This window comes from Malaclemys terrapin, chromosome 20 (genome assembly GCF_027887155.1).
Source record: "Malaclemys terrapin pileata isolate rMalTer1 chromosome 20, rMalTer1.hap1, whole genome shotgun sequence".
NCBI lineage: Eukaryota > Metazoa > Chordata > Testudines > Emydidae > Malaclemys > Malaclemys terrapin.
In genome coordinates, this window is record NC_071524.1 from 17,774,886 (window position 1) to 17,801,847 (window position 26,962).

General features: G+C 56.2%; 1 protein-coding gene and 1 pseudogene across 1 annotated transcript; both read left to right on the plus strand.

Moving 5' to 3' along the window:
- The first annotated feature begins 522 nt into the window (after nt 1-522).
- Nucleotides 523-13,408, plus strand: LOC128826424 (cytochrome P450 2A13-like). Its single transcript, XM_054009686.1, has 9 exons — nt 523-1,400; nt 1,923-2,085; nt 4,251-4,400; nt 6,616-6,776; nt 7,040-7,216; nt 7,555-7,696; nt 9,265-9,452; nt 10,453-10,594; nt 11,884-13,408. The coding sequence occupies exons 1-9, from the start codon at nt 1,221-1,223 to the stop codon at nt 12,063-12,065; spliced, it is 1,485 nt and encodes a 494-aa protein (XP_053865661.1). The 5' UTR covers nt 523-1,220; the 3' UTR covers nt 12,066-13,408.
- A 1,015-nt stretch (nt 13,409-14,423) lies between these two features.
- On the plus strand, nt 14,424-25,606 carry LOC128826426 (cytochrome P450 2A13-like; annotated as a pseudogene).
- Nucleotides 25,607-26,962: the final 1,356 nt, after the last annotated feature.

Below are 26,962 nucleotides of genomic sequence, written 5' to 3' on the forward strand. Positions count from 1 at the left end.
GATGGTCTCCTCCTAATACAGCCTGGCAAGAAAATCCTCCAAATATTAATGATTAACCTGTTGAATTGGAGATAGTCCACCTCCCAATGGCTTCATATGGATCTGCTTCAATTACCTGTGGTAAAGGAAATAACCACCCAATCCTTCATTTTCTGATATAGCCGTAAAGCTCACCTGAAACGTTTTCAAAATAAATCATTGTTTAAAATGTTTACTGTGTACCTTCTAAAAATGAAACCTACCTCTCTCTGGGAGTTGGGAAGAACAACAACCAACAAGAACAACAAAGAGTCTGGTGGCACCTTAAAGACTAACAGATTTATTTGGGCATAAGCTTTCGTGAGTAAAAACCTCACTTCTTCGGATGCAACCGAAGAAGTGAGGTTTTTACTCACGAAAGCTTATGCCCAAATAAATCTGTTAGTCTTTAAGGTGCCACCAGACTCTTTGTTGTTTTTGTAGATACAGACTAACACGGCTACCCCCTGATACTTAACCAACAAGAATGCACTTTTATGTCGAAATCCCTGAATCAAGTCTTCCTGACTAGTGATTTCAATCAATTCCACCCTGCGGTTGATGCTTCAATTGTTTGTGGGTTTTACAAGTATTTTGTTGCGAACTGGTTGGTTTGGTTTTGAGGGTTTAAAATACTCACCCTACTAGGGAGAATGAAATCCGCTTGCCCTCTCCACATGCAGCGGGGGGACGCCAGGCAGGGAAGCCACAGGACAAGGTTGGCAGAGGAGCTGGCCACGACTCACGAGGCGTCTCACCCTCACAGGGGAGCGGTTCTGGAGCAGCGGGGGGCGAACCGGCGACCCAGCGCGAAGGGGGCGTTGGGGAAGTTGCGGCGCACGATGGACTCTCCACCGGGGTGGCCTGTGCTCCCTGGGGGCTGGGCCGGGCGGCTCCTTCCAGCCCCATGTCTTTGGTGAAGTTTTCCCATCCTCACCCCCCCGCAACGATGTTTGGTCAAACTGGAAAAACTGTGAACTGGGCGCGGCCCGACGGGAGGGCGGGCAAACGGTGACCCTGCAGCCCTTGTGGCCCGGGACCCCGGAACCCCTTGTTCTCCCGCCCCCCCGGGGGTGGAGGGAGCCAGACCGCAGTTGCACAAGCGGGTTGTGCAAGAGGCAGATGCCAGCCCCCCCGGCCGGGTATATAGCCGCCTGCAGCGCGGAGAAGGGCAGCGGAGCGCAAGAGGCTCTCAGCCCGCCATGGATCTCCTGGGAGCCGTCACCCTGGTCCTGGTCATCTGCCTGTCCTGCCTCCTGCTCCTCTCCACCTGGCGGCAAATGCAGGGCCGGGGGCCAATGCCCCCGGGGCCCCCCCCGCTGCCCCTCCTCGGGAACCTGCTGCAGGTGGAGCTCCGCGACATGCGCAAGTCGCTGATGAAGGTGGGTGGCCCCGTCCCGGGGAGCCCCGCGGATAGCGGTGCCAACCCTCCGGGAATTCAAGCTTCATCTTCCATCAGAGCGGATTTCATGTGCTGACATCTCTAGCAATGCGTCCAACCAAACCTGGCAACCCCCGCCCTGCTCGGTCTTTAGGAGCTGGGGAGGGGGAGCTGTGCTGGGGAGAGGCGCAGGGGGCAGAGGTGGGGCATGGAGGAGGGGCAGGCTGGGTGGGGTGGGGTGGGACAGGGTTTGCTGTGTGGGGGAGAGGGGCAAGGGTTGGGGGTGTGGGCACGGGGGTCATGGGGTGAGGGAGTGTGGGAAGGGAAAGATGGTGGGCTGGGACGGGGGAGCAGAAGGGGCGGATGGTGGGGGGATGGTGCAGATGGGGAGGGGTTGGTTGGGAGGGGGAGAGGTGAGGGCTGGGGGTGCTTTGTGGGGGGGCAAGGAGGGGCAGGGCCCGTGTCTCTGTGTGTCCCTGATGCTCCAACCCCGTGTTTCACGATGTCTCCGTCTCCGTGGCAGATCAGCGAGCGCTACGGCCCCGTCTACACCCTCCACCTGGGCCCCCGGCGGGTGGTGGTGCTGTGCGGCTACCGGGCGGTGACAGAGGCCCTAGTGGACCAGGCCGAGGACTTCGGTGGGCGTGGGAAACAAGCCACCTTCGACTGGATCTTCCATGGCTATGGTCAGTGGTGTCCGTGGGAGGGGAGCGAGCCGCGGGGCGCAGAGGGGGCAGGTCCCGGCCGGGGCTGCGGCTGGTGAAAATCCACTTAGTCCCGACTAGGGTGACCAGATAGCAAGTGTGAAAAATCGGGATGGGGGTCGGGGGTAATAGGATCCTATATAAGAAAAAGACCCCAAAATCGGGACTGTCCCTATAAAATTGGGACATCTGGTCACCCTAGGAGTCCCGACCTGCTCCAGCTGGAGACATGCCCAAAACTTGGGGCAGAGCAGAGCAGGGGGCGGGTGGGGCCGTTCCCAGCAATCCCGGAAATAGTCGCTGTCTTTATGTGAACACCGATCGGCGCAGGGCCCAGCCTCCCAGAGACAGATCCACCGCTCAGCTGTGCCAGGCTACGCAAGGGGAACGTCTCAGTGGGTCCAAAGTCAATTTTTTGACGGCAAAAGCTCTCCTTTAGAAGGGGGTGGAAAGCCAATAAAATCCCCTCCCCTTCTACATTTCATTCGGTGTCGTTTCCATTTGTTTTTGGTGAAAACCTCCTTGAAGTTAAGAAACGAAGGGATAAAAAATGAAAATGTGGAGACCTCAAAGACATGTGAACGTGCAGGAGGGGCAGACAAGGAACACGGGGTTTCCAGGGAATTCTGCTCCATCAGAAGGGAAATCATGTCTTTCTAATCTATTAGAGTTCTTTGAAGGGGTCAACAAACGTGTGAACAAGGGGGATCCAGTGGGCATAGTGTACTGAGATTTCCAGAAAGCCTTTGACAAGGTCCCTCACCAAAGGCTCTTATGTAAATAAAGCTGTCATGGGATAAGAGGGAAGGTCCTTTCATGGATTGAGAACTGGTTAAAAGACAGGGAACAAAGGGTAGGAATTAATGGTAAATTCTCAGACTGGAGAGGGGTAACTAGTGGTGTTCCCCAAGGGTCAGTGCTCAGACCGATCCTTTTCAACTTATTCATAAATGATCTGGAGAAAGGGGTAAACAGTGAGGTGGCAAAGTTTGCAGACGATACTAAACTGCTCAATATAGTTAAGACCAAAGCAGACTGTGAAGAACTTCAAAAAGATCGCACAAAACTAAGTGATTGGGCAACAAAATGGCAAATGAAATTTAATGTGGATAAATGTGAAGTAATGCACATTGGAAAAAATAACCCCAACTATACATACAATATGATGGGGGCTAATTTAGCTACAACAAGTCAGGAAAGAGATCTTGGAGTCATTGTGGATAGTTCTCTGAAGACGTCCACGCAGTGTTCAGCGGCGGTCAAAAAAGCAAACAGGATGTTAGGAATCATTAAAAAGGGATAGAGAAGAAGACAGAGAATATCTTATTGCCTTTCTATAAATTGATGGTACGCCCACATCTCGAATACTGTGTACAGATGTGGTCTCCTCTTCTCAAAAAAGATATACTGGCATTAGAAAAGGTTCAGAGAAGGGCAACAAAAATGATTAGGGGTTTAGAACGGGTCCCATATGAGGAGAGATTAAAGAGGCTAGGACTTTTCAGCCTGGAAAAGAGGAGACTAAGCAGGGATATGACAGAGGTCTATAAAATCATGAGTGATGTGGAGAAAGTGGATAAGGAAAAGTTATTTACTTGTTCCCATAATATAAGAACTAGGGGCCACCAAATGAAATGAATGGGCAGCAGGTTTAAAACAAATCAAAGGAAGTTCTTCTTCACACGGTGCACAGTCAACCTGTGGAACTCCTTGCCTGAGGAGGTTGTGAAGGCTAGGACCATAACAGGGTTTAAAAGAGAACTGGATAAATTCATGGAGGTTAAGTCCTTTAATGGCTATTAGCCAGGATGGGTAAGGAATGGTGTCCCTAGCCTCTGTTTTTCGGAGGGTGGAGATGGATGGCAGGAGAGAGATCCCCCCACACACACACACACATTTTTCAGGGCACGAACTGGCTCTCGGTGTTATATGTTTGTTCAGCATCAAATGCTGCCGGATCCCAGCCGCCAGCTGCCCCCACGATACAGGGAATAAAAGAAATCCTCAGCCCAGCTCAGGGCAGGACTGGCCTGCGGAAAGGGTTCTCGTTAGCGTCCCCTAGTGGTTGATTGCGTTGTGCCGCGGTTTGAAGTACCCCACCCGGGCCCCCTGCCTCACGGTCTGGTTCCTTGCTCCCCCCCGCCCAGGAGTGGCCTTCAGCAACGGGGAGCGGGCGAAGCAGCTGCGCCGGTTCTCCATCACCACGCTGAGGAACTTCGGGGTGGGGAAGCGAGGCATCGAGGAGCGGATCCTGGAGGAGGCTCATTTCCTGCTGGAAGCCTTGCGGGGCACGAAAGGTTTGTCGGTGCCGGGGCCAGGGAGTCGGGGGCCAGACCCCAGCTGGCGGGAACCGCCCAGAGCTCCATTGGGGTCAATGGGGCCAGACCCCCAGCTGGCGGGAACCGCCCAGAGCTCCACTGGGGTCAATGGGGCCAGATCCCCAGCTGGCGGGAACCGCCCAGAGCTCCATTGGGGTCAATGGGGCCAGATCCCCAGCTGGCGGGAACCGCCCAGAGCTCCATTGGGGTCAATGGGGCCAGATCTCCAGCTGGCGGGAACCGCCCAGAGCTCCATTGGGGTCAATGGGGGCAGACCCCCAGCTGGCGGGAACCGCCCAGAGCTCCACTGGGGTCAATGGGGGCAGACCCCCAGCTGGTGGGAACCGCCCAGAGCTCCACTGGGGTCAATGGGGCCAGACCCCCAGCTGGTGGGAACCGCCCAGAGCTCCATTGGGGTCAATGGGGCCAGACCCCCAGCTGGTGTGAACCACCCAGAGCTCCGTTACAGTCAATGGGGCCAGACCCCCAGCTGGTGCAAACTGCCCAGAGCTCTGTTACAGTCAGTGGGGCCAGACCCCCAGCTGGTGCAAACTGCCGAGGGCTCTGTTACAGTCAGTGGGGCCAGACCCCCAGCTGGTGCAAACTGCCCAGAGCTCTGTTATAGTCAATGGGGCCTGGCCGCCAGCTGGTGTGAATTGTCATCACTCCGTTGACCTCGACCCCAGTTTACACCAGCTGAGGTTCTGACCTGCGCACCTTTGTCAGGATGGTCAGTGTCATAACACCCATTGTGCAGGTGGGGAAACTGAGTCACGGACTAGGGACGTGCTCATCCCGCAGGCCAGCGAGTGGGGTTCTAGCCTAGGAGGCGTGGGCTCAACCCCCTGCTCTGCCTGATTCCTTGTGTGACCAGGACGCCACCATAGGCCGTACTATGTAGCCTGTGTCTCTGAGGTGTCAGGACATGTGAAAAGTTGCCTGCGTGTCTGGCAGGGAAGGGGAACAGCCAGGCAAAGAGCTGGGCCAGCGTTTCGAGCAGGTAAACAGAGAGCTGGGCCAGCAAACAAACCTCCGTGCTAGGCAGAAAAAGCGTTTGTCAATATTGGATGAAGAACTTTGGAACGGCGGAGTTGAGTTGCGTGTGGGTGTGCTGCTCTCTTGCTGACACTCCCGTAAACCACAGGCTGCCTGGGGTCCGTCTGGGATCCGCTGCGTTCCCGGGGACGGGTTCAGACAGCGGCGGAGCCGGGGAGAGAACCGGCGGCTCACGGGGGCTGGGCTAGTTCTCCCCCACGCCACCTCTGCACGGCCCTACGGGGCCGACCCGCCAGGTACAGTTCTGCCAGGTGTACGGGGCACCGTCGGCCCCCACTGACGCTCAGTGCGTTTTATGGTGGCCCTCTCCCGGTACCAAAAGAAAGGGGTAGGTCCAATGAGAAATAAAGATCCTGAGACTGACAGTCCCCCAGGCCAATGGGGAGAGGCCACTGCTCAAGGTCAGCCCGATTGACAGGGCAGGCCGGCCAATGAGAGAGTTAAGAGCCCGGGGGGGTCTATCCTCCATGTGAACCGGAGCTGTCTGAAGCAGAGAAGGGCTGTGACCCACATGCGGGGGCGACGCTGGGGACAAGCGTCCTGCCACCTGGTGTCTGAGTGGGTGGGCACCGCCAGAGCAGGGGTCCGACCCGGGGCCACCACAGCAGAGCCGGGGCCTGGGACAGGTGAGGAAAAGGCGGTGAACTGGTCTCCCATCCCAGAGCCGGCCGGGTGCAATGTCCCTACCTCTCCCATTGCACCTGAGGTCTTACAGGTGTTTAATACAGTTTGTATTTGGTTTGAATGTAATGCTCGGATCCGTGGGTCGGGGAAGCGGCCGGTGCGGAGCGAGGACCCCACCGTCGGGACACCCTGGCCCCTCTCCGAAGTGACCCCGATGAGAGTCAGGGTGCAGCCCCCCAGAATCCGGGGCCCAGCCCTGTCGGGGTTACAAGGACTCTGCTGAGTGGGAGGGTGAAGGAAGTGAGAGCGAGGACTCGGATCCTGTGGCCAGTCCGTGTGCCAGAAAAGTTCCCACCGTAGCAGGATCGTTCCCCTGCTGACACACGTGTGAAGACGGCAGGTGGCGGGACAGGAGCGACTCGGGGGGGCTGTGGGATCCATGGAGGGGAGACAGTCCGAGGCACAACCCCCCGGCTCACCTGTGCCCCACCCAACACTGGTTTTACCCCCCTAGGTTTGCCCTTTGACCCCACCTACTTCCTGAGCCGCACGGTGTCCAACGTCATCAGCTCCGTGGTCTTCGGGGACCGGTTCGACTACGAGGACAAGGAGTTCCTCTCCCTGCTCCACATGATCAATGAAAGCTTCAGCTTCACCGCCACGGCCTGGGGGCAGGTACACCCGGGGGGCCTGCAGGGATCGGGGGGAGTGCTGGTTAGCTAGGGGAGCGGAGGGGGATGCGAGAACGTCAGGAGGGCAGCGAAGAGGAAAACCTAGGACCTGCAGTGATGGGTATGAAATAGATACAGGGGAATGTCGGGGGATGGACAGTGTGAATGGGGAGAGATGGACAGACAGAGGGGTGTGTCTGGGGATGGATAGATCAGCTCTCAACCCACCCTGTGTTCAGTGGGGTCTTTGCTTTCCCTGCCCCCCAGCTCTACGAGATGTTCTCGGACACCATGCGCTACCTGCCCGGCCCCCAGCGCGCAGCGTTCAAGCAGCTGAAGGGGCTGGAGAAGTTCATCGAGAGGAAGGTGAAGGCGAACCAGGAGACCTTGGACCCCAGCGCCCCACGGGATTTCATCGACTGCTTCCTGGTCAAAATGCAGCAGGTACCGGCCGTAGCCAGAGGGGACACCTCAGCGTTGTCAGTATCAGGCCTGAGAGACCAAACTGGGCTGGAACTCAGGCAATCCGGGCTCTGACCCCCCGGGTGGCCTTAGTCGAATCACTGTGCCTCAGTTTCCCCATCCATACAATGGGTGGAGAGCCAGCCTCTCAGACTGTAAGCACCCAGGAGCAGGGATTGTCTTTTGCTCCATTTTTGTGCAGCACCCTGACCGGGGGGGCCCTGCTCCCAGCTGGCGGCTGTGAGTGCAGGGAATCTGAGCTCAGACCTACCCCCGGAGTTCTCTCAAATGTCCCTTCCTTCCCCTGTGGTCTGTTAAAGGAAAAGGAAAATCCTTCCTCTGAGTTTTTCCTGAAGAACATTGTTCTGACAGCGCTCTCCGTCTTCTTCGCCGGGACGGAGACCATCAGCACCACCCTGCGCTACGGCTTCCTGCTGCTGCTGAAATACCCGGAGATTGAAGGTAACGGGAAAGGGAGGACAAAGGAAAGGCAAAGGGCCGGATCCTCAGCTGGGGTAAATCAGCCGGGTTCTGCTGAGGGCAGCAGCGGTTCCTCCCTTTACACCAGCTCCGGATGGGGCCGGACAGTCACAGCTCGGCAGCGAGTTTGTGTCCTGTCTGTGTCGCTCCGTCGTGAGTCAAAGGAAGCCGACGGTCAGGGAACACCGGGTCAGCCGGGCCAGTGGGGCTATGGCAACTGAATGCCAGGGGTTGTATTCTGACCTCTATTCACCCGAGGTCAATCCAGAGTTAACCACTGACTGCAATGGGGCAGGGCCAGATCCTGATCTCAGCTCCCCAGGTTCACTCCTGGGTCACTCCCTTCTGCAATGGGGACAGGGCCGGATCCTGATCTCAGCTCCCCAGGTTCACTCCTGAGTCACTCCCTTCTGCAATGGGGACAGGGCCGGATCCTGATCTCAGCTCCCCAGGTTCACTCCAGAGTCACTCCCTTCTGCAATGGGGACAGGGCCGATCCTGATCTCAGCTCCCCAGGTTCACTCCAGAGTCACTCCCTTCTGCAATGGGGCAGGGCCGGATCCTGATCTCAGCTCCCCGGGGTCACTCCAGAGTCACTCCCTTCTGCAATGGGGACAGGGCCGGATCCTGATCTCAGCTCCCCTGGGGTCACTCCAGAGTCACTCCCTTCTGCAATGGCGACAGGGCCGGATCCTGATCTCAGCTCCCCAGGTTCACTCCAGAGTCACTCCCTTCTGCAGTGGGGCAGGGCCGGATCCTGATCTCAGCTCCCCGGGGTCACTCCAGAGTCACTCCCTTCTGCAATGGGGACAGGGCCGGATCCTGATCTCAGCTCCCCTGGGGTCACTCCAGAGTCACTCCCTTCTGCAATGGCGACAGGGCCGGATCCTGATCTCAGCTCCCCGGGGTCACTCCAGAGTCACTCCCTTCTGCAATGGGGACAGGGCCGATCCTGATCTCAGCTCCCCAGGTTCACTCCAGAGTCACTCCCTTCTGCAATGGGGACAGGGCCGGATCCTGATCTCAGCTCCCCAGGTTCACTCCAGAGTCACTCCCTTCTGCAATGGGGACAGGGCCGGATCCTGATCTCAGCTCCCTGGGGTCACTCCAGAGTCACTCCCTTCTGCAATGGGGACAGAGCCCGATCCTGATCTCAGCTCCCCTGGGGTCACTCCAGAGTCACTCCCTTCTGCAATGGGGACAGGGCCCGATCCTGATCTCAGCTCCCCAGGTTCACTCCAGAGTCACTCCCTTCTGCAATGGGGACAGAGCCCGATCCTGATCTCAGCTCCCCGGGGTCACTCCAGAGTCACTCCCTTCTGCAATGGGGACAGGGCCCGATCCTGATCTCAGCTCCCAGGGGTCACTCCGGAGTCACTCCCTGCCTGCACTGGGGTTAGTGCCGGATCCTGATCTCAGCTCCCAGGGGAAGTTTGCTGGAATTGGCGGTGTCCCCAGGTGGCCCCAGAGCTGTATGCCGGTTCCATGCCAGCCCCACTCTGAGCCCTCAGCACGGGGTCCCCCTTTGAGCTGTGCTGACGTCTCCGCAGAAAAGATCCACGAGGAGATCGACCGGGTGATCGGGCGGAACCGCGCCCCGAGCATGGAGGACCGGAGCCAGATGCCCTACACCAACGCTGTCATCCACGAGTTCCAGAGGTTCTGCGACGTCATCCCCATGGGCCTGGCGCGCCGGGTGACCAGGGACACCCAGTTCCGGGGATACACTATTCCCAAGGTAGGGTCCTGGGGCGTCTATCCCCCGCCCCGCCCCATGGCGGTGTAGGGTTCAGCATTGTCGCTTGGTCTGGATTCCGGCGCAGTGCCGCAGACAGGGCGGTGCACTGGGCTCGATGCTGCCTCTGGGAAGTCGGGTCATCTAGTGGGCACGGCACCGGACTGGGAATCACGAGACCTGGTTTCTATTCCCAGCTCGACTACTAGCTCAGCGTGTGATCTAGGGCATCGCCCCGTGCCTCACTTTCCCCCACGTTAAATGAACAAATGGCGTGAATGACTCCCCAACACTTTTCTATTTACACCGGAAGCTCTTTGGGACAAGGAATATTGCTCCCTTTGTCCAGTGCCCAGCACGACGGGGCCCTGATCACAGCTGGGGGGGGGGGGGTACCGTAATACACCTAATAATAACACTCATCCATGTGGATAAATACCCTTAGCCTGACTTCTAGTGCCATCTTAAACCCCACCCGGTGGGTACGGAAAGCCAGGAGGTTCACGCTGGGTACGGTGTATGGGCCAGCGCCGCTGCTGGTGCACATCAACAAAGCCACAGCCGGTGAGGACCTGGCCCAGTATTATTATTAGTTGTATTTTGTATTCCCATCGTGCCGAGGAGCCGCAGTCACGGACCAGGACCCCACCGCGCTCGGAGCTGTACAAATACACACAAAAGACGCTGCCCCATAGAGCTCGCAATCTCAGTGTTAATCCGTAGGGGCAGCATGGTTCCGTGGTGAGAAGGAGGAGTCCGGACTCCTGGGTTCCCTTCCCAGCTCCGGGAGGAGCAGAGGGCAGTAGCTAGAGCAGAGGGCGTTGGGAGACACGTGCCGAGACGTGAACGTCGGATTGTGGCCTGACCAGGCTCCGGCAATTTAATATTTGCTTTTGCTGCAACTTCCTCCCATAGTTAGAATGACCCTGAATTGTGCCCCAACATCCGCGCTGTGGGTTATCTGCGTTTAATCATTGCTGTTTGTCGCCTTCTCTTCCCCCAGGGGACGGAGGTGTACCCGATGCTGGGATCCGTGCTGTATGACCCCACACAGTTCAGCAGCCCCGACACCTTCGACCCCAGCCATTTCTTGGATGGGAACGGCCAGTTTAAGAAGAGCGACGCCTTCGTGCCCTTCTCAATAGGTACGAATCCCCCGCAGAGCTCGGTTCCGAGCGGCCCAAGCAGTGAGATCTGGGCCTGGCCCAGCCGCCCGCTGCTAGACCTCACCCTGCGTACGGAGAATTGTGAGGCCAGATCCCCAGGCGGTGGAAATCAGTGTCACTCCATTGGGATCAAGGGGGCTGTTCACACACACTCCGGGGTAGGTGTGCGCTGAAGCGCCGTGGGGAATCGGGGCCTTGTGAGCTCTTTGGGGCAGGGACCGTCTCTCCCCGTGGGTCTGTCCAGCGCCTAGCACAAAGGTACCCTGACCTGGGATGAGGCCGACGGACACACCTGGGGTAATTATCAGCTGTGTGCCACAGAACTGGTCACTCAAGAGAACACAAATGTCCCATAGACACGAGTTGCTCGGCTCCCTGCGGAACTGGGTGAAACTGAATGGTGTGCGGTGGCCAGAGGTCAGACTCGATGATCCCAATGGGCCCTTCTGGCCAGAGAGTCTGGGTCCCGAGCGTGTTATTTCTCTGTCCTGGGTCCTCGCCGTCCATCCCAGCTCAGTATCGTTAAACCGAGCGGAGCGGGTAGTTCTTCACTGGCCCCTTTATCGGCGAGACGCGACCACGTCGCAAATTCACATCGATGTCGCCACATTGTTTGTGTCGGAAAGACAGGAGCCAAAACTCCGAACAAATCAAAACGTTGCAACACTTTCTAAACCAGACGTTTCCATTTTTCAGTGAGAAACTAATTAGAGTTTCAAAATTTCCTCTCACGTTTTTTAAGTCAAAAATGTTTCAAAGGATGCAAATCAAAACCAAAGGTTGATAAAAATTTCATCTCGACTCGACCAAAACGTTTCGTTTTGACTCAATTGAAACTTGGATTGAGTCAAAACGAAACGTTTCAGTTGAGTCGAGATGAAATTTTTTCCAACTGTTCCATGTGACGAAAATCGCCAACAGTTTCATTTCAGTTCGGTGCGAAACTGTTTTTTCCAGTTTTTCTGAAAACTCCATTATTCGCCCAGCTGCAGTGCTGAGAGCACCCATCGGTTTGAACCAGGCCTGTGAGTGCCTATCCATCAAAGTCGGGCCTGCCGAAAACCATTAACCCCTCCCCACACAGCAATGTCATGCGGCTGCCCCCTCTACAGATCTTCAAATGAACGGCGCCCAATTTCCCCAGCAATCCCCTCTGCTCCAGACTGGGGCATTGTTTGAACAAGGGGTGAGACCCCCTCCCAGATTCTCACCTGCCCTGGCACCCTGCTCCAGCTGGGCCATGACGCCTCCTTTGTCTTCTCTCCTAGGGAAGAGGTATTGTTTCGGGGAGATGCTGGCGCGCATGGAACTTTTCCTCTTCTTCACCAGCATCCTGCAGAACTTCTGCTTCCGCTCCCCCGTGGAGCCCAAAGACATCGACATCTCCCCGAAGCTGGTCGGGTTCGCCACCCTGCCCCGCAGCTACGAGATGTGCCTGGTCCCGCGCTAGCAGCCCCGCGGAGCCAGACGGGATTTCTGGGGGCAGCCTTGGGGAGGGAGGGGAAGGGAGAAACCTGGGGATGGGGAAGGAATGACCCGGCCATGTATCATGTTGAGAACTGGGCCCATCAGAAGAAGGAGCCAAGGGGGTGAATCTCCTGGGGGAATCTGGCGGCTGGTTTCCGGCTGCACAAGGGAACGAGATCTCCCCTAATGAGACACTGTCTCTGAGGGTTCGTCTACACGACACACCTAACTCGACCTAGAGGAGGCCGACTTCCAGCCATGGTGCATGTCCACCCTACCCTCACCGGGGCACGTTCCCCCACCTAAGAGGAGCAGTGTGGGGGGGCTGAGAGCCTGGTCTCTCCGCCCCGCTGGCAGCTCCCTGCCAGGAGCCCAGCTGCCCCACAGGCTCCCGACCGGCCGTCCCCCTGCTCTGCTCCCCGTTCCCCGCCGGAAGCAAGAGCAAGTCTCCTGGGGCTTCTCAGCCTCCCCCAGCCCACTCCCCGGCAGGAGCCGGGCAGCCTTGTCCATTTCACAGCTCCCAAGGCAGGGGCCGCTCGGGCTTCTCACCCCGGCTCCCAGCCGGAAGCAGTGTCCAGCCACCCTGGGGAGCAGGGTTGGGGGGGAGGGACTTTCCTGTCAATTTCACTGCTCCTGCCATGAAATTGGTGAGACAGCCGATGTAAGGGAGGCAGTGTCTGTGTAGCAGGGCACTTACATCTGTGGGGCGAAGGCTGGAGTGTGGACACTGACATAATGAGATCGACATACGCTGCCTTCTGTCGACCTAGCGACGTAGTGTAGACCTGGGCTCAATCTCTCTCTCTCTCTCTCTCACACACACACACAATTCCATTCCAAGCATCTTGCAGATTGTGAAACGTTGGGGATCGTTCGATTTTGTGAAGATTTTGGGGGGAGGAGGGCATTTACAAACGGGGAATTTCAGGGCAAACAAATCTGTTGCCAGCCGAATTTCAAAATGTACAGTATCTTTCCAACGTCCAATTTTGAGGCTTATCAGTTCAGGCTTTTTAGGGGGTGGGGAAATGAATTGTGTTAAAATCCCACAGCTTTAATGGTGAATTTGGAGGTGAAGGTTTGTGCCAGGCCCCAAACTCGACAGGTTGCCTTTTAAACAGAAACCTTTTCCCATAGCTGTACCCTCCGATTGGCATATGGCTTCAGCTGGGGGCGGGCGATCATTCACGTGGGGGTAACAGGACTTCTGCTTGCTCTCTGCACCAGGATGAATCTGACCACACTGGAGTGTGCGTCCAACACTCAGTCACTGTCAGGGCAACCTCCAGTGGTCACCTTTGAAAATAAAGCTGCCATGCAACCCTCGCTTTCCCCTTTGTTCCCCGGTATTCACAGCAGCCGGTGCTGACAACCTGGAGGAATAGGGAAAATTCTGGTCTGGGTAAATGTGAAGTAACGCCATTGACCCTGGTCTCACTCGGGCCGTTTACACCGATTCACCCCAGGTTTTTTCTTTCAGTTTCTCACCGGAATAAAAACCCGACAAATAAATTGTCCCAGACCAAAAACCTCCCGAACCGAAATGAAAAAAACCAACCTGCCATTTGAAACGTTTTTCGGTTAGTTCCTTAGAGTGGCCTTTGAGCCGAACCGCAATTTGTCCCGTTTTCATTGTTTAATTTTTCAGTTGGTTTTTTTTAACCCTTTTTTTCGGGCGGGGGAGGGGGGGCGTTGTAAAAATCTAGCTACGTTTCAAAACAGTATCATTTTGAAAGGAAAAGTCGAGGCATTTCATTGCGAAAGGAGGGGGACAAACTCTTTCAACTTTAAAAGGAAAAAAATCAGTTTTTTTGTGGCTGGAACTATTTGCTGAATTGGACCCAAATTCATGACTAGTTTTGGTGTCCTGAAAAAATGCACTTTGGGGCAAATTTACTACGGGCTGAAAACATTTCGCCTGGCTCTAGAAATGACTCAGGGGCCCATTTTGGGGACTAACTTCGCAGTCTCTCTTGCCTGTCTGCCCTTTGCCTTCTTGGATTGAATTCCACCGGCTTCCCCTTCCCTGGTTGCCCCTTCCAGTCCAATGTCCTTGGCTGAAGCGTTTCCGGACTCGGGTGTCCAATATCCCCCCCAGCCCCCGAGCCCCCATATTTGGTCAAGATGGGAGTGGCCCGACGGGAGGACGGACAAACTGCAGCCCTTGTGGCCCGGGAGCCCTGAACCCCTTGTTCTCCCGCCCCCCCGGGGGTGGAGGGCAGCCAGACCGCAGTTGCACAAGCGGGTTGTGCAAGAGGCAGATGCCAGCCCCCCCGGCCGGGTATATAGCCGCCAGCAGCGCGGAGAAGGGCAGCGGAGCGCACGAGGCTCTCAGCCCGCCATGGATCTCCTGGGAGCCGTCACCCTGGTCCTGGTCATCTGCCTGTCCTGCCTCCTGCTCCTCTCCACCTGGCGGCAAATGCAGGGCCGGGGGCCAATGCCCCCGGGGCCCCCCCCCGCTGCCCCTCCTCGGGAACCTGCTGCAGGTGGAGCTCCGCAACATGCGCAAGTCGCTGATGAAGGTGGGTGGCCCCGTCCCGGGATGTCCCGGGCAGCCCTGACCCCCCTCGAGGGGTCTCCAGCTCCCACCAACGCCCCCTCAGAGCCACCGACCGGCTCAGCCTTTAGGCGCTTTATTGAGTTTCTGTGACTCCAGGTATCTCTGGGCCGGGGAAGGGGGGGGGTGTCGGGGAGGGGCAGTGCGGGATGGGGATTGGTGTGTCTGTGGGGAGGGGCGAAGGGCAGGCTGTGCTGGGGGGTGGGGGGGATCTTGGGGTGGGGGTAGGGTGACCAGATGTCCTGCTTTTATAGGAACAGTCCTGGTTTTGGGGACTTTTTCTTATATAGGTGCCTATTACCCCCCACCCCCTGTCCCATTTTTTCACAGTTGCTGTCTGGTCACCCTAGGTGGGGGGCTGGGTGGCAGGGAGGGGAAAAGCAGGGGATAGGGATGGGGGAGCAGGGGACGGGCAGGGAAGGGGTGCTCTGTGGGGGGCGAGGAGGGGCAGGGCATGTGTCTGTGTGTCCCCGACGCTCCTTCCCCCCGGCCCACACGGCGTCTCCGTGGCAGATCAGCGAGCGCTACGGCCCCGTCTACACCCTCCACCTGGGCCCCCGGCGGGTGGTGGTGCTGTGCGGCTACCAGGCGGTGAAGGAGGCCCTGCTGGACCAGGCCGAGGACTTCAGCGGGCGCGGGGAACAAGCCACCTTCGACTGGATTGCCCAGGGCTATGGTCAGTGGCGTCCGTGGGAGGGGAGCGAGCCGGGGGGGCGCAGAGGGGGCAGGTCCCAGCCGGGGCAGAGTCACTCTATGCCGACCTCGACCTGGGGCAGGGGCTGGCTGGGCCGTTCCCAGCAATCCCGAAAATAGCTGTCTTTATGCGGTTAGATCCTGGGAGACAGATCCACCGCTCAGCCCCGCCAGGCGAGGGCCAGGGCGCGTCTCAGTTCAGTCATCGATCTGTGGGGCGGGTCCAAACTCAGTTGGGGGGAGGGATTCTCATTTAGATGGGGGGGGGGCGGTGACATCATTTTAAAATATCCCCCTCTCAGCATTTCATTTGGCATTTTGCACTTGCTTCCCTCCCTTCCCCCAAAAGGAAAAAACTTCAATAAATTTTCAAAACTCAGGGGTGGTCAACTTTTCAGTCCTCATAAGAACATCAGAGCAGCCAGACCGGGTCAGACCAAAGGTCCATCGAGCCCAGTGTCCTGTCATCCGACCGTGGGCAATGCCAGGTGCCCCAGAGGGAGTGAACAGAACAGGGAATCATCAAGTGTCCATCCCCTGTCGCCCATTCCCAGCTCCTGGCAAACAGAGGCTAGGGACACCATCCCTGCCCAGCCTGGCTAATAGCCATTGATGGACCTGTCCTCCGTGAACTGATCTAAGTTCTTTTTGAACCCTGTTATCGTCTTGGCCTTCACAACATCCTCTGGCAAAGAGTTCCACAGGTTGACTGTGCGTTTTGTGAAGAAATACTTCCTTGTGTTTGTTTTAAACCTACTGCCTATTAATGTCATTGGGTGACCCCTTGTTCTTGTGTTATGAGAAGTAAATAACACTTCCTGATTTACTTTCTCCACACCCGTCATGATTTTATAGCCCTCTAGCATATCGCCCCTTAGTCATCTCTTTTCCAAGCTGAAAAGTCACAGTCTGATTAATCTCTCCTCATACGGCAGCTGTTCTATGCCCCCAATCATTTCTGCTGCCCTTCTCTGAACCTTTTCCAATTCCAATATATTGTTTTTGAGATGAGGAGACCACATCTGCACGCAGTATTCAAGATGTGGGCGTACCATGGATTTATATAGAGGCAATATGATATTTTCTGTCCTATTATCTATCCCCTTCTTAATGATTCCCAGCATTCTGTTAGCTTTTTTGGCTGCCGGTGCACATTGAGTGGATGTTTTCAGAGAACTCTCCACAATGACTCCAAGATCTTTCTTGAGTGGTAACAGCTCATTTAGACCCATCATTTTATATGTATAGTTGGGATTATGTTTTCCCATGTGCATTACTTTGCATTTATCAACATTGAATTTCATCTGCCATTTTGTTGCCCAATCATCCAGTTTTGACAGATCCTTTTGTAGCTCTTTGCAGTCTGCCTGGGACTTACCTATCCTGAGTAGTTTTGTATCATCTGCAAATTTTGCCCCCCTCACTCTTTACCCCTTTTTCCAGATCATTGATGAATATGTTGAATGGGACTGGGCCCAGTACAGACCCCTGGGGGACACCACTAGTTACCTCTCTCCAATCTGAAAACTGACCATTTATTCCTACCCTTTGTTTCCTGTCTTTTAACCAGTTACTGATCCATGAGAGGACCTTCCCTCTTATCCCATGACAGCTTACTTTGCTTAAGAGCCTTTGGTGAGGGACCTTGTCAAAGGCTTTCTGAAAATCTAAGTACACTATAGCCACTGGATCCCCCTTGTCCACATGCTTGTTGACCCCCTCAAAGAATTCTAGTAGATTGGTGAGGCATGATTTCCCTTTACAAAAAATATGTTGACTTTTCCCGAACAAATTATGTTCCTCTGTGTGTCTGACAATTTTGTTCTCTACTATAGTTTCAACCAGTTTGCCCGGTACTGAAGTCAGGCTTACCGGCCTGTAATTGCCAGGATCACCTCTGGAGCTCTTTTAAAAAATTGGTGTCACATTAGCTACCCTCCAGTCATCTGGTTCCTTCTGCTCTTTTGCCCACCCCAGGAGTGGCCTTCAGCAACGGGGAGCGGGCGAAGCAGCTGCGCCGGTTCTCCATCACCACGCTGAGGAACTTTGGGGTGGGGAAGCGAGGCATCGAGGAGCGGATCCTGGAGGAGGCTCATTTCCTGCTGAAAGCCTTGCGGGGCACGAAAGGTTTGTCGGTTCCGGGGCCAGGGAGTCGGGGGCCAGACCCCAGCTGGTGGGATCCGCCCAGAGCTCCATTGGGGTCAATATGGGGCCAGCCCCACAGCGGCAGTTAATCAGCCATCTCTCCACCCCGCACCAATTAACTTCAGAGAAGGGTTTGTCTGTCACTCCCAGAGTGGTCTACAAAGGAGGTTGGGAGCATTATCCCATTAGGCGGGCGGGGAAACAGGCATGGGTCATCCCGGCAGGGCTCGAGCGAGGCATTCAGGAGATCTCTGTTCTCTTCCTGGCTCTAGGACAGACCCCCGGTCCTGCCGAGAAGGGGGGTCGGGAACAGGGTGAAGATGGTGCTGAGATGCCCCAGTCCCGGGAACCAGAGTGGGGCAGAGCCACTGATGGTGCTGCTGGCTGGGGAGAACTAGTCCAGTGTTTGCCTCTAGGCTTCGTGGCCCCCTTTGCCCAGGGCGGAGCTTACAGGCATGTGTCCACATGGCAGGTGGCGGCTGCAAGATCAGGGAGAAGGGGGTCCCTAGGGACCACGGGGGTTGTGGCAGCAGAGACGGTCTGTGGCACTGCCCCCCGGCTCGCCTGTGCCCCACCCAACGCTGGTTGTACCCCCTAGGTTTGCCCTTTGACCCCACCTACTTCCTGAGCCGCACGGTGTCCAACGTCATCAGCTCCGTGGTCTTCGGGGACCGGTTCGACTACGAGGACAAGGAGTTCCTCTCCCTGCTCCACATGATCACCGAGAGCTTCCGCTTCACCGCCACGGCCTGGGGGCAGGTACACCCGGGGGGCCTGCAGGGATCGGGGGGAGTGCTGGTTAGCTAGGGGAGCGGAGGGGGATGCGAGAACGTCAGGAGGGCAGCGAAGAGGAAAACCTAGGACCTGCAGTGATGGGTATGAAATAGATACAGGGGAATGTCGGGGGATGGACAGAGAGTGTGAATGGAAATAGATAGATAGACAGATAGATAGATAGATAGATAGATAGATACAGAGGGTGTGTGGGGATAGATATAGATAGGTCAGTGGGATGGGGATGGATATAGACAGACAGACAGATTGGCTCTCAACCCACCCCGTGTTCAGCGGGCTCTCTGCTCTCCATTCCACCCAGCTCTACGAGATGTTCTCGGGCACCATGCGCTACCTGCCCGGCCCCCAGCGCGCAGCGTTCAAGCAGCTGGAGGGGCTGGAGAAGTTCATCGAGAGGAAGGTGAAGGCGAACCAGGAGACCCTGGACCCCAGCGCCCCTCGGGATTTCATCGACTGCTTCCTGGTCAAAATGCAGCAGGTACCGGCCATAGCCGGAGGGGACAGCTCAGCGTGGTCAGTATCAGGCCTGAGAGACCAAACGGCCTGATTGTAACCAGGGGTTCAACTGGTAACGGGGTCAGTTCAGGCCTCAAACCTTCTGGGGCAGAGAAATCAAGCCCCACAGATAGCGAAGAACAACGGGCTTTGAGGAAAGCACTGGGCTGGATCTCAGGAGATCAGGGCTCTGCCACTGACCCCCCATGTGGCCTTAGTCAAATCACGGCATTGTGTTGTACCTCAGTTTCCCCACCTATACAATTTGGATGGAGAGCCATCCTCTGAGACTGTGAGCTCCTTGGAGCAGGGATTGTCCCTCACTCTCTCACCCGCCCCAACGGGGGCCCTGATTTCAGCCAGGGTCCGTGCAGCTCCCCACACTAATGGGCGCTAACCTGGCTTCTGTGCAGTGTACTGGAGTCCCAGACGGATTCCGTTCCCAGCCACATCCCCAGAGTTCTCACAAGCATCCTGGCATTTTTTTTCTCTTGTTCTGTTCAAGGAAAAGGAAAATCCTTCCTCTGAGTTTTTCCTGAAGAACATTGTTCTGACGACGCTCAACATCTTCTTCGCCGGGACAGAGACCATCAGCACCACTCTGCGCTACGGCTTCCTGATCCTGCTGAAATACCCGGAGATCGAAGGTAACTGGAAAGGGGGTGTGACGGGTTGGGTCATAGAGACCCCCTTGGGACTGACACCTGATGTGCTGAGACTACCTCTGAGCCCGTTTTCCCTGCCAGCTCGGGACTCCAGAACCCTGCCTGGTTGAGCCAGACACGCCAGCCTGCTGCAACACAGACCCAGGGTCTGAACCACATGCCTCAAAGCTGCAGAATTAACTGAAAACAGCTTAAGACGTGCTCCTGTCTCCAGCACCCAGATACCCAGCTCCCAACGGGATCCAAACCCCAAGTAAATCCGTTTTACCCGGTATAACGCTTATGCAGGGTAAACTCATAAATTGTCCGCCCTCTATAACACTGATAGCGAGATATGCACAGCTGCTTGCTCCCCCAGGAATTAATTACTTACTCTGGGTTAATTTATAAGCAAAAGTGATTTTATTAAGTATAAAAAGTAGGATTTAAGTGGTTCCAAGTAATAACAGACAGAACAAAGTAAGTTACCAAGCAAAATAAAACAAAACACGCAAGTTAAATTAGATTAATGGAGATATCCCATCTCCTAGAACTGGAAGGGACCTTGAAAGGTCATCGAGTGCAGCCCCCTGCCTTCAGTAGCAGGACCAAGTACTGATTTTGCCCCAGATCCCTAAGTGGTCCCCTCAAGGGCTGAACTCACAACCCTGGGTTTAGCAGGCCAATGCTCAAACCACTGAGCTAAGCCTAATACAGTAAGAAACTGAATGCAGGTAAATCTCACCGTCAGAGATGTTCCAATAAGCTTCTTTCACAGGCTAGACTCCTTCCTAGTCTGGGCCCAATCCTTTCCCCTGGTACAGTCCTTGTTAGCTCCAGATCAGGTGGTAACTAGGGGGTTTCTCATGACTGCAGCCCCCTTTGTTCTGTTCCACCCCCTTTTATAGCTTTGGCACAAGGCGGGAATCTTTTCTCTCTGGTCCCCACCCCTCTTTCTCAATGGAAAAGCACCAGGTTTAAGATGGATTCCAGTCCCAGGTGACATGGTCACATGTCCTGTGAGACCCCCGGCCTCCAATCTTCCCAGCCTGACTCACAGGAAGGCTTACAAGTAAAACAGATTTCAGAGTGGTAGCCGTGTTAGTCTGTATCAACAAAAACAACAAGGAGTCCTTGTGGCACCTTAGAGACTAACACATTTATTTGGCATAAGCTTTCGTGGGCTACAGCCCACTTCATCAGATGCATGAAGTGAAAAATCCAGGAGCAGGTATAAATACATGAAAGGATGGGGGTTGCTTTACCAAGTGTGAGGTCAGTCTAGCGAGATAAATCAATTAACAGCAGGATACCAAGGGAGGAAAAATAACATTTGAAGTGGTAAGAGAGTGGCCCATTACAGACAGTTGACAAGAAGGTGTGAGTAACAGTAGGGGGAAATTAGTATTGGGGAAATTAAGTTTAGGTTTTGTAATGATCCAACCACTCCCAGTCTTTATTCAGGCTTAATCTGATGGTGTCCAGTTTGCAAATTAATTCCAGTTCTGCAGCTGCACGTTGGAGTCTGTTTTTGAAATTTTTTGGTTGAAGAATTGCCACTTTTAGGTCTGTTATTGAGTGACCAGAAACAGAGCCATCCACAGTCAATTGTCCTGGTTAATGGGAGCCATCAAGATTCCAAACCACCATTAATGGCCCACACTTTGCATAATTACAATAGGCCCTCAGAGTTATAGTTCATGTTCCTAGTTTCAGATACAAGAGTGGTACATTTATACAAATAGGATGACCACACTCAGGAGATTATAATCTTTGTAATGATACCTTACAAGAGACCTTTTGCATAAAGAATATTCCAGTTACATTATATTCACCCGCATTAGCGTATTTCCATAAAATCATTTGGAGTGCAACGTCACGGGGGGACAAAGGAAACGCAAAGGGCTGGACCCTCAGCTGGGGTAAATCAGCCGGGTTCTGCTGAGGGCAGCGGCGGTTCCTCCCTTTACACCAGCTCTGGATGGGGCCGGACAGTCACAGCTCAGCAGCGAGTTTGTGTCCTGTCTGTGTCGCTCCGTCGTGAGTCAAAGGAAGCCGACGGTCAGGGAACGCCGGGTCAGCGTTGCTATTTCAGATTCCAATTCTAGGGGCCATATCCGGATCTCGGTTCCCCCGGAGCTAATCCAGAGTCATCCCCTGACGGCAGTGGGGGCAGGGCCAGATCTGGATCTCGGTTCCCCCCGGGGTCAATCCGGATTCGTACAGGGCCCCCCTTTGAGTTGTGCTCACGTCTCTGCAGAAAAGATCCACGAGGAGATGGACCGGGTGATCGGGCGGAACCGCGCCCCAAGCATGGAGGACCGGAGCCAGATGCCCTACACCGACGCCGTCATCCACGAGTTCCAGAGGTTCTGCGACGTCATCCCCATGGGCCTGGCGCGCCGGGTGATCAGGGACACCCAGTTCCGGGGATACACTATTCCCAAGGTAGGCCCCAGGGTGTCTATCCCCCCGCCCCATGGCGGTATAGGGCTGAGCATTGCCCCAGTGTCATGCTGCAGGCAGCGGGGTGGTCTGGAGCTCAGGATGCCTGGGTTCTCTGCCTGCCTCTGGGAAGTCGTGTGGTCTAGCGGGCCGGGCACCAGACTGGGGCTTATGAGACCTGATTTCTGTTCCCAGCCCTGCTACAGGACCTCGAGTGACTCTCTTTCCCTTCCACCTTCTGTCTAGGTCCAATTCCCAGCTCTGCCACTGACTCATCGTGTGATCTTGGGTATCACTCTGTGCCTCAGTTTCCCCATCTGTTAAATTAACATACATGCAGTTAATGAGCTTTTGTTTGTCTATTTAGACAGGGAGCTCTTTGGGGCAGGGAGCGTCTCTCACTATGTCTGTGCAGCACCTTGCACGACGGGGCCCTGATCTCGGTTGGGGTCTGGGCAGCGCGCGGCCCGATGGGGCCCCGATCTCGGCTGGGGTCTGGGCAGCACCTGGCGTGACGGGACCCTGATCTTGGTTGGGGTCTGGGCAGCGCCCGGCGTGACGGGACCCTGATCTCGGCTGGGGTCTGGGCAGCGCCTGGCGTGACGGGGCTCTGATCTAGGTTGGGGTCTGGGTTGCGCCCGGCGCGACGGGGCCCTGATCTCAGTTGGGGTCTGGGCAGCGCCCGGCCCGATGGGGCCCCGATCTCGGTTGGGGTCTGGGCAGCGCCCGGCCCGATGGGGCCCCGATCTCGGCTAGGGTCTGGGCAGCGCCTGGCGTGACGGGGCTCTGATCTAGGTTGGGGTCTGGGCAGCGCCTGGCGTGACGGGGCTCTGATCTAGGTCGGGGTCTGGGTAGCTGGTACTAATCAGCATAGGTCCATCAGCTGTGGACCTGGCCCATGGTGTCCTGTGTTTACTGTGGGTTTTCCCAGCGTGTCTAGGAGCCCCAGTCATGGACCAGACCCCACCGCGCTCAGTGCTGTAATGCACAGAACACAAAGACGCTGCCCCACAGAGCTCATAGTCTGAGACTGGACAATCGCTGTGTGTAGGGGCAGCGTGGTTCTGTGGTGAGAACGAGGAGTCCGGACTCCTGGGTTCCGTTCTCAGCTCCGGGAGGAGCAGAGGGCAGTAGCTAGAGCAGAGGGCGTTGGGAGACACCTTGGATTCTGGCCTCTCCTGGCCGCTTGAATTTTGATATTTGCTCGCATTGCAAATGCCTCCCGTGGCTGACGACGACCCTGAATTGTGCCCCAACATCCGCGCTGTGGGTTATCGGCGTTTAATCATCGCTGTTTGTCGCCTTCTCTTCCCCCAGGGGACGGAGGTGTACCCGATGCTGGGATCCGTGCTGCATGACCCCACGCAGTTCAGCAGCCCCGACACCTTCGACCCCAGCCATTTCTTGGATGGGAACGGCCAGTTTAAGAAGAGCGACGCCTTCGTGCCCTTCTCAATAGGTACGAATCCCCCGCAGAGCTCGGTTCCGAGCGGCCCAAGCAGCGAGATCTGGGCCTGGCCCAGCCGCCCGCTGCTAGACCTCACCCTGCGTATGGAGAATTGTGAGGCCAGATCCCCAGGTGGTGGAAATCAGTGTCACTCCATTGGGATCAAAGGGGCTGTTCACACACACTCCGGGGTAGGTGTGCGCTGAAGCGCCGTGGGGAATCGGGGCCTTGTGAGCTCTTTGGGGCAGGGACCGTCTCTCCCCGTGGGTCTGTCCAGCGCCTAGCACAAAGGTACCCTGACCTGGGGTGAGGCCGACGGACACACCTGGGGTAATTATCACCTGTGCCATCCCACAGGAGTAGCCGGTTCCTTTTCTCCAAACCAGGCTCGGTCGTTTGCCCCTCACTCCAGCGAATGCCAGTCTCCCAGTGGCGCGATCGGGCAGGTTCCTGCCCAGGGCGTCGTGGGGAATGTGGCCTAGGAGCAGACAGGCAACGTTAGCTCTGAATGCAGCATTGCTGAGCCCGGACTGGGACACCATGTCTGGTTCCGGTGTCCACGCCTCGCTGACCAGCTGGAAAGGGTTCGGAGAAGAGCTACAGGCTGCACTGGAGGTCTGGGGAACCCGCCGCACAGAGACTCCGGGAGCTCAGTGGAGCGGCGGTTAAGGGGTGATTTGATCCCGGTCTATCGGCACCGCCTGGGGGAGAAGGGATCTGACGGCCGGGGGGGTCCCTAATCTAGCAAAGGCAGAATGGGAGCCAAAGACCGAAAGCTGAAGCTTGGTGGTAAATCCCAACTAGAAATAAAGTGCAAATGTTTAAGACTGGGGGGAATTAGCCCCTGGAACAGCTCCCGTCGCTTGCCCACTGCAGAGCCAGGCCGGCTGCCTTTCCGGAAGAGACGCTGTAATTAAACACAGATCGCTGGGCTCAGTAGCGGAAGTCACTGGGTGAGATTCTCCTGCACCTGCTCTGCTGGGGTCAGGCTCGATGATTGCAGTGATCCCTTCAGATTGTAATATCTCCCTCCCGAGCGTGTTATTGCTCCGTCCTCCTGGGTCCTCGCAGTCCGTCCCGGGTCAGGATCACTGAACAGATCAGGGGGACTTTTCTCCCCTGTTGTTTGCCCAGCTGCAGGGCTCAGAGCATCCGGCCGGCTGCTTTCACAAAGTCAGTGACTGTCGAGAGCTCAAAGATCTGCCTCATTAACCCCTCCCAGCACTGCAACATCATGCAACTGGCCCCTCTACAGCTCTTCAAACGAACGGTGCCCAATTTCCCCAACAAGCGTCACCGCCAGAGCTCCAGACTGGGGCAGAGTTTGGACAAGGGGTGAGACCCCCTCCCAGAGTCTCACCTGCCCTGGCACCCTGCTCTGGCCGGGCCATGACGCCTCCTTTGTCCTCTCTCCTAGGGAAGAGGTATTGTTTCGGGGAGATGCTGGCGCGCATGGAACTCTTCATCTTCCTCACCAGCATCCTGCAGAACTTCCGCTTCCGCTCCCCCGTGGAGCCCAAAGACATCGACATCTCCCCGAAGCTGGTCGGGTTCGCCACCCTGCCCCGCAGCTACGAGATGTGCCTGGTCCCGCGCTAGCAGCCCCGCGGAGCCAGACGGGATTTCTGGGGGCAGCCTTGGGGAGGGAGAAACACAAAGGAACCAGACCCTTTATTAGGTGGAGACCTGGCCCTGTCAGAAAAAGGAGCCAATGCGGGGATCTGGCTGTGTGAAAGTGCCACATAGGGCTAGCTGATAGCTTGTATCTCCCCGCTGCGCAAGGGAATCCCGGCTTCCCGACCCCTTTACATCCCCCCCACCTCCCGTGCTTGGCCCTGGCCGCTCCAAAGGTGTCTTGCTAGGCCTCGTAGCTAGTCCGTGAGCCAGAGCAGCGCGGTGCTTCGGGATCCCGCGGAATAGCTGCTTGCTGCTCGCACGAGGCCAGCGCTCTGCTCTCTTGATGGAGTCAGCCGGATGCAAACCGCAACCGACCAGGAGATACTGAATAAACAGCAGAGCCCTGCCGTTGCAGCGAGAAATCGGTCACATTTCGGTTTGGAAATGTTCCAAAGATCAGCCTTTGCCCGGAGCCGCGCTAGTGAGAACCGAAGGGGGCAGCAGGCTGGGGCAGGCGGGTTATGGGAACCAGACCGCTCCGAGCTCATGGCTGCAGGGCCGGTTTCACGGTTTTGGTCTCTGAGCCACCCTGTTCAGTTAACTCCTGCGCTAACACCCATGGAAGCTGGCTTAGCTGTCGTCTGAATTAGCTAATAAATTGGAGTGGGTCAGACCCCAGTAATTATGCGGAGTGCTGATTGTTGATTGCTAACGAGCCTCTCCCCGGAGCAGGTGGGCGGGGAACGGGCAGAGAGTGGGTGACAATGGCTGACACCGACCAGCAGTAAATTGTGACTGCTCTGGGGCCAGCGAAGGACATGCCGCTCGGAGGGGGCATTCTTCATTGCCCCCTGTAGCGAGGGAGCAGTGCATGCATCGCTCTTTGCCCGGGTCTCTGTTGAAATTCACCAGCTAGAAATGGTGGCAGCGTGGCCTAGAGGCAAGGGTGCTGTCCTGAGCATCCAGAGATCCGGGGTTTAATCCTGGTTCTGCTACCGACCTGCTCAGTGACCTTGGGCATGTCTCTTTCTCTTCAGCCCGGGAGCTCTTCGGGGCAGGGACAGGCTCTCACCCAGCACAACAGGGCCCTGATCCCGGTCGGTGGGGGGGTCACTTTCACCAGTGCAAAGGGGAATGTAACACGCTACAGATGGGTCCAGCTTTGCACTCACTTTGTCCATGGTGTGTGAGATGCCGAGAGCTGAGTGCGGGGGAGTGGAGTGGACGGATATCAGTTTGTTTCAAGCTGAAAGTGAATTTTTTTCACCAGAATGAAAAACCAAGAAAAAACCACCCAACATGGAAAAACAAACTTCCCAACAGAATGAAAAGGCAAAACACTGACTTTGGAAAGGATCAACAGCTGTTTTGTCGGCGGGGGGGCGAGGGGGGGATACATTTTTTTCCCCAGACCAAACTATTTACTGAATTTGACCCACGTTCATGGACAGTTTGGCTGCCCCCAACTCTGCATTTCTGGGGCAAACTCACTATTCACTGAAAAACCATCCCCCGGCTCTAGAGCCGACCCCGGGCAGCAGCCGGCCCGGCCTTTGGCCAGCCTGGACGAAGAGCTGGTGTGGTCCAGCAATGGAGACCCAGAAAATCATGAGGATTTGTGATGCTGAAATCATGTGCTTGTCACATAGCCCTGGGCCAGGGGTTTTCAACCGTTTTCCATTTCAACTGGAGGTGCGGACCCCGTTAAACCTCACACAGAGTCTGCGGCCCCCCAGGGGGCTGCGGCCCGCAGGTTGAAAACCTCTGAAGTAGAGTAAAGGGACAGACGCTGCTGTTGTATCACAACAAAACCCCCTAAAGGCCATGGCCTCATACACATTTACCCCATCCCTGCGGCTGGGGCAGGAGCAGGGTGTCAAAGTGGCTTTAAGCTCCCCTTGGCAGCTCTCTGTGTTAGTTAGAGCAACCTCAGGGCTACCCTAACTCACCTCCTGCCCCCCTATGGGCCCTGGGGAGCAGAGCCTAGCCACAGTGCCGTGTGCTCTGGCCACGCCCCTGAGCTGACCCCTGGGCCAAGGGTT

Bases quoted from the DNA above. Each gene is read 5' to 3' on its own strand.
- LOC128826424 (XM_054009686.1), top strand. From the start codon at position 1,221: ATGGATCTCCTGGGAGCCGTCACCCTGGTCCTGGTCATCTGCCTGTCC. The intron at 4,401-6,615 runs GTTTGTCGGTGC...TTACCCCCCTAG, and splicing joins AGCCTTGCGGGGCACGAAAG to GTTTGCCCTTTGACCCCACC. The intron at 6,777-7,039 runs GTACACCCGGGG...CCTGCCCCCCAG, and splicing joins CCGCCACGGCCTGGGGGCAG to CTCTACGAGATGTTCTCGGA.